The 12,781-nt window shown below is 37.8% G+C and overlaps 1 protein-coding gene across 1 annotated transcript in view; it reads right to left on the reverse strand.

The window, feature by feature from the left end:
* Positions 1 to 10,615, reverse strand: part of LOC142169576 (uncharacterized) — a 33,799-nt gene extending 23,184 nt beyond the window's left edge. The window contains exons 1-2 of the mRNA XM_075231456.1: positions 10,051 to 10,615; positions 9,914 to 9,990 (exon numbers count right to left, since the gene is read on the reverse strand). Coding sequence (XP_075087557.1) covers positions 9,914 to 9,990; positions 10,051 to 10,615 — 642 coding nt within the window. The remainder of the gene's footprint in view (positions 1 to 9,913; positions 9,991 to 10,050) is intronic.
* Between the last annotated feature and the right edge of the window lie 2,166 nt (positions 10,616 to 12,781).

The raw sequence follows: 12,781 nt of genomic DNA on the forward strand, positions 1-12,781 counted from the left end.
ATCAAAAATTTTATTGAGTATACGATGTAATAAGCTCGCACCTTTACAAGAGTCAGAGGGGCTTCCCTAAGTACTACAATGAAAGACTAGCTGAAGAAATAAGGAAGAAGGCTTCAACCTAAACTCAATGACCTAAAGAGGAAATGGTCTTGTAACAACAGTCTTACAATAATATTGTACGCACTCCATAAGAAAGTGGCACCTATCATGGCTAATGAACGGGAAGAAGAAAAAAAATAAAAATCAAAAGTAATATTCTAGATCATAACTATGATAAGCTAAGTATGCACGCAACAAGGGGCAGGAAGACCATGAAAAGTAATAGCTTACGTTTAAAGAAAGCTGAGAAGGAACAAAAGGAATTATTCAATCAATGATCCAGAGTTTGTTACGTTATAAACACACTTAAGATTTCGGAGCATTATCCTTGTAGCATATATGTTGGCAATCATACAGCCGTAGAAGACTCCGGTATAAGTTAAAAGAAAGAATTGAGCCCAGGTCATAGACAAAGGATTGAATTGTTAGATGAAGGTATCATAGATATTCCATAGCACCCATGAAAGGATAAAGTAATAACTAATACCATGAGCCGCAGATTGGGAGATAGCTTAAGCCTACATAAAGTCTGATCAGAAGAAGGACAAAACTAAAGAGTTACATCGATGAAGTAAATCAGGAATCTGATTATTAGACCCAGAAAATTATAGACCTCGTGATTGAGAACATTGTAGGATTACTCTTAGATATCAAAGGTACAAGAGAGATAGTACAAGCCATATTCTATAATGGCTCTATGATAAAGCCAGTTAGAAGAAGTACCAGCCTCATAAGAAGTCAGTATGAAGTGCCCACCGGATTGTGTATGCACCAGAGGTGCAAACAAGTATTATAATAGAACTTCCAGTTGTGGACGTGGATTATACCTATGTAGAAGGGAGGTCATGAAAGGGATAGAAGATACGGTGCAAGATTTTAAGGTAAGTAAGGTAAATGTGAACAACATACGAGATACTCAAATGCAGAAGGTTGTGAATAGTCCATACTTCGCATAAAAGGCTAGAAGCGCGAGGATTTAGTATCCATGAATAATAGCGGCATCGTCAGTGGCATATCTTCTAGTCGATGATTTCTAGGTATCGAGAGGTCCAGTTAAGAGAGTAAAGAAGAATTAGAGACGATGTGATGTCTCGCTTGATAATCTAAAATAACACAAGGAAATCTGTGGCATAAGCAAGTTGAAGGAAGATAGTGAGTAGTATAAATAGATGTGTATAGGTTGCAAGCTAAAGTATGGTAAAACAACAAGGTTTTAGGAAGACAAGAGTAAGGATAAGAAAAGGCAAGTGAGAAGGTGACGAGAATGGATAAGTCCTCAGGATTAAGCCCATAAAGACAAGAGAGTTGATAGCTTCTCTAAGTTATAGAAAGCTCAATATAACCTGAATAAACTCAAATGAGTCTAAGACTAGTAGCATTTAAAAGAGATGGAATGCTGCCCTGATAATAAAGTAAGGGTGTAATTGTGGTAAATAAAGGATGATGTTTGGGATTTCAATTGATTAATGATTTGAAGAAAAAAAGGGAATTTCATGAATGGTACGTGATTAAAATACCCATATAAGGTGAATCACATCGGGATGCTATGAAATACGGTTATGAAAGCATGGTATCGCCCCAGGTGGATTAGTCTAATCACTTCAAATGTTCCATGATGAAACATGAGCCCTAGTGATTATGTAAGAGGTTTCAAGTTATCAGTGGTAGATTGTAGATCAATATTGAGGTGAATCAACAATGGATGGAAAAAAGTCACATTGTATGATATGAGATTAGGCCATCATTCTTAAGATGAACAGTAATGAGGAAGTATTAAAGGACTTAGATTTATGCATATGGGATAAGCAACAAAAGTAACTTGGAGTTTGGTAGCAGACTTCAGTAACGATAAATTGAAGTAAGAGTTATGGTACCGTGTGACCTACCTAGATGCAGTAAAAGCATGCGGATGGATAGCCAGGTCTATGAAATAAGATAAAGCAATATGCATAAGTTCGACAAAGTACCGAGCAAAGAACTTCAGTAAACCTATAGATGCCCAGAGAGGCATCTTGTCAAGTTCTGTATATGTTCCCAAAAGTGAGGCCTAGAGATTGGCTAAAAGCTGAAGAAAAGAGTCGCATAGGCGCACATACAAGGAAAAAGTCATACATGATGCATGACAGAAGGTAGCAACAGATTCCGACCACAAGTCGTGGCGTGAGAAAGAGGCCTAAAGGGTGGAATGCCCTGGCCTTTGGATTTATTCACAGAAACGTTGCCTAGATGGCAATGAAAATACTAAAGTATTCGAAAGAGCTATAGGTTATGATAATGATAAGTGCATAAGTCAACATGCGAAGACAAATATTCCAAAGGGGAGAATGATGTTACACCCCATAATTTCATATGTGAAAGTACGCCATAAATAAATTGATGAAAGCTCGGAAATGAGATGTTACATCCCGCATTTTTGTACGTTAATATTTCATCGTAAGTTAATCGACGTAAGTTCGAGAATAAAATTATTTTGAGATTTTAAGCATTATGCTATTTCTAACAAGTGGTAGTAAATTCATGAAAGTGAGAGGGTAAATGAATCAAAGAAAATGAGTTTCGTTGAAGGTTGTTGGTGTGAGATAAAATACGGCCCAAGCTAAAATACTCGGTATTTATGTACTAGTACCATACAAGGTACCACATGGCCATAATAGTAAGGTGTATAAAGTATGTTAAAAGTGAGTAGTAATTTAAGTAAATTGAGATAATTCTTAATTATTGGGTAATGCGATATTACCTAATTAATTAGAGAATTATGTAGATAATTGGGTACTTATGGATTTTTAAGTGGGAGATTAACTTGTAATTGAATTTTGTGGACAATTATTTAAGTAAATATTTGGATAATTGTTGGGGGGACAATAATCCACGTGGGATTGTGAAAGGGTGGTAGCAAATTCCCAACTATCCTTATTCTAGGGTGGTAGCAAATTCCCAACTATCCTTATTCTTAAGGAGGTGGTGGCATCTATGTATACTTTAACTCATTTTTGGTTGAATGTGATTAAGAATGCCTCTTTAAAGTCACAAAAGAAAAGGCTTATGACTATTATGTGACGGGTGAAGCTTCAGCAAGAAACTCACATTGTTAGAGCATATAACAAGGTTAACATTCTCTTTAACCTTCTAAACATGATTTGCATAAATATATTCACTTTAGCACATGCAAGCTAATGTTTTCTTACCCCCTTGAAATTAGAAGATACAAGCCTAATGTTTAAGAAAGATTGCATACGTGATTTACAATGGTCGGAGCTGTAGCGTGAGATTTTGCGATTCTAAGTAAGTACGGTGCAATCTTTCTCAAGAATATCATACAGATTGTTTCCTACTTCGATCCGCCGTTACGTGTTGTTGCAATCAACGTGTATTAGAGGGATTGTCAAGAGAATCGACTCAGGTATGTTAAGGCTATCCCTTCTTTCTTTTGGCATGATCTATACGACACTAACGAAACGAGCAAATGCACAATTTCCATAAATGACTCTATTCATAGAAATTCTAGAGATGCTTATGTTCTTGATTCCCCATATGTCTTATTATTATATCTTTTGTACATGGGTCTCAGAAAAATACGTATTTGATAAAGTTTATCTGAAAGGCATATTGATTTTATGACATTCCGAGAAATCTTATTAACGTATTTCTTATGCATTTCATGCATTTATACATGTACATTAACCCATGACCAGATGGCGTTATATACGCGTATATATGTAAATATATGTATATGGGATATGGGAAAAGGTTACGGCGTTATATACGCACCACTACCTGATCAGCTGGTATACGTTTATGATTTTCCCATAGTGGTCGAAATGATATGATGGGATGCCCTCAGAGGCTTGATGATGTTATGAACGCATATACCTTTGCATGGTATGATATTTATACGCATATGCATGACAATATAAAAAAATGAAATGATTTACAGAGCTATGCAGACGTACATGTCGAGTCTTTTACTCCATGTTTCTCTCATGTCTATTGTTTACTGATTTTTATTCCTTACTTACTCGGTACATTATTTGTATGGACGTCCCTTTTGCCTGGGGACGCTGCGTTTCATGCCCGTAGGTCTCGATAGACAGGTCGAGAGTCCTCCAAGTAGGCGATCAACCCAGAGGAAGACGTTGGTGCACTCTATTTGCTTCGGAGTTGCTTGTTTGGTCAGTATGATTTATATGTGTATTGTTTGGTATGGCAGGGCTCTTGTTCGAGTTTTTAGAATAAAGTGATAGACATAAATGTTAGCGGGAAATAAGAAGAGATTTAATGAAGAATTATGAGTAAGATGTGATAAATGGATGACAACAGTAGATCAGAAAGATGACAGTATTACAGAGTCTATAGTCAAGTGAAGGAAAGAACGAGAGGTGACAGGCCTTGAGACAACAAAATATATAGGCCATAAAGTCATATCCTCGTTTCGAGAAATAGGTTCATGACTCCAACGTGATTACCAAAAGGAAAAATTAGACCCCAGAGTAATAGCAAATCAGCATGGACTGATGAACAAGATAAACTAAACATGAACTAGGGCCTGAGTAATAGTCGGCATCATGAGAATTTCAGAGATTGCGTCCCGGCGATAATAGAATGGACGACAGAAGAATACCCTTTAAAGGTCATTTAGGAAGATGTTTCCCTAAAGCAAGCAAGGTGAGTAAAGTTATTCTTAAGGGACTGTATGTGCCAGTTACACTAAGTGTCACCCTCGCGAGTGAGGAATTTCGTTATCCTTGGTACAGAAGGATTACCGCGAGGCGAGTAAGGATCATCGATTATGTAAAAAGATGCCAAAGATGAAAATGTAAAACATCTATACGTAGATCTTCGTAACACTAAATCTTAGTACTCCCCTAAAGGGGGGAATATGGAGTGATGTGGCATTAAGTCAGAATTAAGTGGTTCTAGTTATTATGGAATGGTAAAGGAAGAATGCGATACAATTGAGAAAGGGAGGCTATTGCACTTATTGAAATCCTACATATATGCTATGATTCCAGAACATTATGCAAACACGACATCAAGGAAAGGAAGTAAGGGTCCCTGCACGAGATATTATCTGTAAATAAGGAGCCAGTGCGAGACGTAAGTTAAGACCAAGGGAAATTACCCAGGAAAGATTATGCAGAATATTGATATGCGAATGGGCCAACGAATAGTTAGGAGTTGGTTCAGGAAGAGCCTAGTTATGGCTAGACAAGAGGTTACAGACGAATCAACAGATTGTGCAAGATAAACAGAGTGAATCACAGCATGGGGAATTCAGTATCGCAGATATGACATTGTGATCCTTGAGAAATATTCCGATAGGATTTGGGGTAGTTAAAGGTACCGTATGAGTATTACGGAAATAAAAGAGAATGCCACTGGGAAGACAGTCAAAATATCAGTTCAGAAGCAACCCTACAAGCACAATGGCATAGAGTTTCCTAGTATGAATTGATAATGTAGGGACCATGTACATGATCTTAAGATATAGAAAATAGCTCATAAGGTTGTTCCGGCTCTATGCCAAATTCCATAGCAACATAAGGATTTGACATATGACAAAGTGGAACCGGGATCAATAAGAGCATACACATTATGAGATTGGACAGTCAATATACATGTAACCATATCTGGAAAAGTATCAAACTTTTGATGCCTCCTCATAGCATAAAACCTATTGGGCCCTCCTGAGCTTTGAATACCACCCCTTGCTACTCCACGCCCTACTGGCGGTATAGTGACTCTAGCTGGGGGAGGCATTGTGGATGTAGTAGCTATAGAACTGGATGGTTGTGTCGCACCCCCGCCCATGCTCTGGCGAGATGAATGCCAATCTATCTGAATGTGACCCTCATACCACACTTGTAACATACATAGGTACCATAATGACATACTCCCGGATGACATCTACCACACTTCACACAACGGGGATGAGGTCCTCTAAACTGACTCGTCCACTGACTTGATGTTTACCCTTTTTGCATACATCATAAGCATACCCCTTATCCTTCATCCAAGCTTCTAATGCGGGAGTAACAATTTCAGCACCGGATTGTAGTGTGGGCCTTTGGAATTGTCCAAAGCTACCACTCCTAACATGCTACTGAGCATACTCACAAAATGACGCCAAATGTTCCTTCCCGCATGTCGGATAAAACGGGACGGGTGTACCCAACCTAAGCCATTAGTTCTTCTTATGACCCCTCTTTCTATAGCCATAACATATTTCAAGGGTCATCCAACATGTTCCCAAGTGTCGCTGGCCGCAACCCTCTTTCGTTTCTTAGATTCTCTCACCACATGATCCGTTGGTGCGGTGACATTGGTAGGAACAAGGACACTTCCCTTAGGAACAAGTTCTTCCAATCCCTCGACGGCTTGACGCATTCTCCCAACGAACTCTTACGTAATCTCCCCCAGATTCAATGGCGCGGTCCTTCCCTCCTCACTGTTTCGAACTCGTGGATTACTCATTTGAAAAAAATGAGACATAACGAGGAAATTAGCTCCCTACCTTAGGCTCTATCGCATGATCTTGGAATACCAAAGAAGTGTGAAATTCCTAAATGTCCATATAGCCTCCTCATTATAGATTTCCTTCTACCCAAACTCATCCACGAATAAAGAGGAGATGTACTCCATTAATCAAACACTGAAAAGATTTCATTACCAACTCATATTTCATTCACATTAACAGTTTCATTCATAATTTCTAAAATATTACGAGTTTATAGAATTAATGAAAAATATGATTTCCAAATACCAACATTTCTAGTTCAATTACCAACATTAACCACCACCCACAACCTATCTACGGAGTCTCTAAGTACAATAGAAGAATAATTTGTAAATGCTGGCAACAAGGCCCCAGCTATATCTCAAGACACAATACATGAGAAACAAATGATACATGACCCCGAAATAAAGTGGGGCTCACCAAATCAGCTGAAAAGAGTGTACTGCTATCACTGATCAATGTCGTCTGCTGTTGAAGCACATGCATCCACTAAAGATACAGCGACCCCAGCAAAAGGGACATAGTACCGTCGAATAGCACTAGTATGTATAGCTAAAAGTCCTCTTTTAAAATAGAATATCCACATAAGAAAAGGCAACACATAGAAATAGCAAGTCCCAATCAACAATATCCAAATATCTAGTTAAAACATAATAATTTTTCAAAATACGAACTTCATATACAACTGTTTTGGTTGGGAGATCACTAGAACCGATATACCACCGTCTTTGTTAGCACGGAGTTCGATCACGCTTGATCGGCTAGGCCATCTCCCCACGAACAATGTGGTTTGATATGTGATGCGAAATAAATTTGTTACCAAGAGTAGTACCACCATGTACGCAACATGGAGTCCGATCAGCTAGGCTGCCTTCTCATATATGACGTGTGGGTTGACTTTTTCAATCCATAATTATTACCAGTTTCATCCCAATTAAGGGGAATAATATCACAATTTCACCAATAATTCAATTTCATACCAAATGAGGGGAAATAATCACAATCCACCCCTACACAGGCACGTGAAGTTTCAGGTGTTGGCCTTATGTCCCACCCTTCCTCGGTTTTGCTAATGATGTTGCCAAAACATTTTTGATTTGATTTGCACACAAAGGTAACATAAATACAATTGTACTCACTTCAACAATTTTCACATTGTATAAATTCTCATTAGTATTTCTAGTCATTCACAACGACAATATTTCATTGGCTTATTTGACATTCACAAGATTCTTTATTCCTGGCATGATGACCGTATTTCATATCCCATACTTTCACCTCTTTCATATTCAAAAATCACCATCAAATATCAACATATAGAATATTCCGGAAATCACAACTTTAAGTTCATTAGAAATGAACAATTTAAGCACAATAGATTTCTTTCCGAGGAATGGAGTAAAATAATTGGCAATTGATGCGCAAGTTAAAATCATCAACAAGTAACGCACCATTTATTCTTGAAATACTTTTCCACAAAAAGGACACTACACAATTTCCATTCATGAATATGTAAGAATACAAAACACATTGAAAATACTCACAAAACATAGCATTAGTTGAAACAACTACATATGGGCATAATTTGAGTACATAAGCTTTTAGGCAAATTCTATTTTCGAAGTCAATTTTGGAATAGTTGAACAAAAGATCATTTCATAATCTTTCTCACATCATCTTATTTCATTGGCACCATTAGCCACAAGTGTAACCTTCATTCTTGGCATGTTGGCCACACTCTATATCCCCAATTCGCTTATTTCATTTTCAATCATCATTATAGATTATCAACAACAAGACATTTCCAAATCAAGACTTTAGGTACACATATGAGCAATTAAGAGTCTTAAGCATATTGAGTTTTTTTTACACAACTTGGCATACTATCTTTCATTTGAAACACGACTCAAAGCCATAACATTTTAATACACATATCATTCTTAAACACATTCCCGAAGGATGACATAATGTGATAGGAACATTCAGAACAATTTTTTTATTACACAATTCTTGACACTTTGCTTATTCGGGACAATCGAATTTATTGGGAATAACTCGGAACATTGAATAAGGAACTTGAGACAACCTTACTTGGAACTTACGGGAACGTTAGAGAATTCAATTCTAAGAGAGAAAGTTTAGCCAATATACCTCGTTTTGAGCTTTTCTTAAATTACTACAATATTTCAAAAATTCTAGCAATCCCAATCTATTTTGAGACATAACAAAACGGAACCATAATTAGGAAGATATTCATGTTCTCAACTCATTTGAGCCTTTTATCAAACACTAGGTGTCTAAATTTGGCTACAAGGTTCTTCTACAAAATTTCCTTCACTCCACAATCCAATCTTTACTTATTTGAGCTCAACAATCTTTCCAAAAACCTTATTAGTAAAAGCATGTATAAATAATACTCTTACACCCAAGAATCATACTCTCAATCACCCATCTTTTACCCCAAACTCGAAATTGAAGACTAGGGGTTTGAATCTTACCTCTTAGATAAAGATCTTGTCATTGGCTTCCTTGATTTTTGAAGATTGGTGCAAGATTGGATGATTAGAATGTTAGGTTCCCTCCTTCTCTATCTAAAATGTTCTTACCTCTCTCTAAAACCCTCAAAAAAATACCCCAAAATAAGCCTCAAAGCCTATTTATCAAAATGGGGTCGGGTTATGAAAATAGAAAAATTAACACTCCGAAATCAGGACTGCGATCGCATAATGGACTGCAAAATGGGTATGCGGGTTGAACAATGCACCGTAGAATCGATGCCCAGAACTGGGCTCCGCTGGCAAGATTTGCGACCAGTTTTGTTGTCGCATAACCTCTTTTGTGATAGCATAATCAATTCTGCGATCGCAGAATTGGCCGCAGAATCACCTTCTGCCAGTATTTGGTAATTTGGTCATAATGTCTTCTAGGAGTGTCCAAATGATGAACGATTTGAAGCATTAGATACTAGACACATAGACCTTTATTTGGATAGGAAATACACCATATACCTCATCATATCAGGATATTTAAGAACCTTTGAAGTTAGGTCTTGTGCGAACTCACTTGAAACTTTAGTCTATTATGAAATTTTCATCTTGACTTGGACTTAGGGCTCTCCTTAGACTCCACATCACTTATAATATGCCTCGTACACTTATTATCATATCAAATTAATATCCATTATATTAATAGTTCTCGTCCGCATACAAAATAATATAACTAGCGCACATCAACTTTCTTAATAGCGCTTAAGTAGTTAGAAATTTTCAAGGGTGTTACACAAATGGCTGGACTGGTTACTTGAATATCAGCTATACTCCAGCATATGGCCTTCCTGTGCTTTTTCAGCAGCTCCACCAATTTTCGCTCTTGTGTACCTGTCAAGTCAGCAGAAATAATCACTAGAAAATGTTTAGTTTCAAGAAAAGCATATTTACAGTGAGTGGGAAGAACTTTTAATTCCACATTAGGCTTAGCAGCCTCCTCTTTTAGTTCCTCCTCATCAACCACTTGATCCTCAGTCTCAAGAGCTTCTGCCTCTTTCTTTATTTTAGGATCTTCATTCTCCACTGTGCTAGAATGAGTAATACACCTCTCTTGAGTATCCCCCACAAGCTTGTCAAAATTGTATTTTTCAGGCACTTCTCCAACAATGTTCAGCTTGAAACACGAGTAGGAGGACGCCTCATCGCTGGGGTATTTCATCATCCTCTTCATTTGGAACACCACTTTTTCGTTTCCCACTTTGAGTATAATCTGCCCTTCATAGATATCAAGGATAGCTCTACCTGTACATAAGAATGGCCTCCTTAGAATTAGAGGCACCTCCTCCTTGTTCACCTCCATATCCACCACAATAAAATCTACGGGGAACACAAACTTGTCCACCCGCACTAAAATATCCTCAATGATTCCCTCAGGTAGAATGGTGGTTTGGTCGGCCAGTTGTAGGGACACTGGTATTGATTTGATCACTCCAAGCTCACCTTCCAGTTTTGTCATGCCCCAAAAGTCAGGGAGCGCGACCGGCGCTCAACTGAATGAACCCGGCCGAGCAAGCCTGATAAAATATCTTTTACCCAAACTCATCCATGAATGGAGATAATGCATATTTTCATAAATTAGACAATAAGGTGATCATTTCTACAATACCAATTCATTACCCATAGTTTCATCATTTTAAAGTCTCAAATGGAACAAGTAATACAACCACAACATAACAAAATTTGACTTTCCCACCACCAATATGCAACCTAAACTATGTCTACGGAGCCTCTATAGATAAAGAAAAGTACTATGACAATGCCGGCAACAAGGCTTTAGCTATACCTCAAACACAATACACAAGGAATAAAAGATACATGACCCCGAAATGAAGTGGGGCTCACCAAGTAAGTTGGGAAGAGGGTGTACCGCTGTCATTGATCGATGCCTCCTGTTGTGGAACCACCTGCATCTATTAAAGACGCAGCGCCTCACAGCAAAAGGGATGTTAGTACCGTTGAATAGTACTAGTATGTATAACTAAATACCCTTTCAATAGAATGAATAATATTACAAGGAGGAACAATCATAAAATCAATGGAAGTCTCGAACAATACCAAAACATCAAGTTAAGAACCACATAAGATTTCACTTAAATTTCTATATTTTCAGGTTGAAAATTCTTGGTACCAATATACCATCGTTCACAATACCATTATTCACAATGTCAATACCGCTGTATTCTAAGCACGGAGTCCGATCACGACTCAATCGGCTAGGTTATCTTATTAGAGACATCAACCACAATCACTTTCAATACCAACACCATCATACTTTTAGCACGGAGTGCGATCACGACCCGATCGGCTAGGCCATCTCACTAGATACATCAACCACTATCACAGCTCTATTACAAGTTCCAGCACAATCACCACCATGTGTGCGACATGAATTCCGATCACGACCCTATCGGCTAGGTTGTCTTATTCGAGACATCAACCTTTTTATATCAATCATCGCATTTCATACTTCTTTCACATCTTTTCATCTCATTGGCACTAGTGGCCACAATTATAAAATCATTCTTGGTACATGGGCCGTATTTAGTATTTCATGCTCACCTTTTCAATTTCAAACATCATCATCATCATCATCAACAATTACAATTCAATTCAAGGTTTGTAGTATACATGTGAGCAATTAACAATCTTAGGCACGTAGAGGTATTTCACAAAATTTGGCATAATAGCCTTCGTTTGAACTTGACTTGAAGTTGAAATATTATTAATGCACAAGCCCATAGTTGAACCCATTCTCAAATGATACATGACATGATAATAGCATTTGGTATACATATTGAACATATAGCTTTCAACACAAACTTATTTGAAATAGCCAATTTCATAATGAACCACTCGGGACTTACATAAATTACATGAATATCATGGGATTCAATTCTAAGAGAAGAGTTTATCCAACATACCTCATGTATTAACATATGAATGTTTAGTTCAACAATCCTTCTACACCCCTTGATAACACATGAATGTAAAATAAACAACTCTCATGCCCAAAATTATCTTGCTAATTATCCATGTTTTAGTTAAATTTTGAAATTAAGGGCTAGGGTGTAGAATCTTACCTCTAGGATGAAGACCTAGTGAGTTTTTCTTGTTAATCTTCCAAGATTCGAGCAACAATTGAAGAACAAATTGTTGAAGAACACTTTCTCACTCTAGGGAACTCTCTCACTCTAAAAATATCATATTTTTGGTCAACAATGGTACAAATCGTATATTTAACGAAGTAGGGTCGGGCTATAAAAATCCAAAAATGAAGCACCGGAACAGGATCTGCGATCGCATAATTGATATGCAGTCCGCAGAATAGGCTGCATAATTTGGCCTCCAAACCTGGGCATGACTGACTTAGTCTGCGGTCATTATGTGGCCCACGAACATGTTCTGCGATCGCATAATGCACCACAGAACTGGTATGCGGTTGCATAATGCACCGCAAACCTGACCTCCAAAATGGCCCATCCTTGCCTCACTCTACGACCATTATGCGGTCCACAGAGTGATTCTGTGACCGCATAGTGGGCCATAGAAATGCATTTTTCTGCCGAAAGTTCTCTTTACCTTCCAGCACACTGCTCAACCCAAAATTTACGGCGAAATACTA

Source organism: Nicotiana tabacum, chromosome 15 (genome assembly GCF_000715075.1).
Source record: "Nicotiana tabacum cultivar K326 chromosome 15, ASM71507v2, whole genome shotgun sequence".
NCBI lineage: Eukaryota > Viridiplantae > Streptophyta > Magnoliopsida > Solanales > Solanaceae > Nicotiana > Nicotiana tabacum.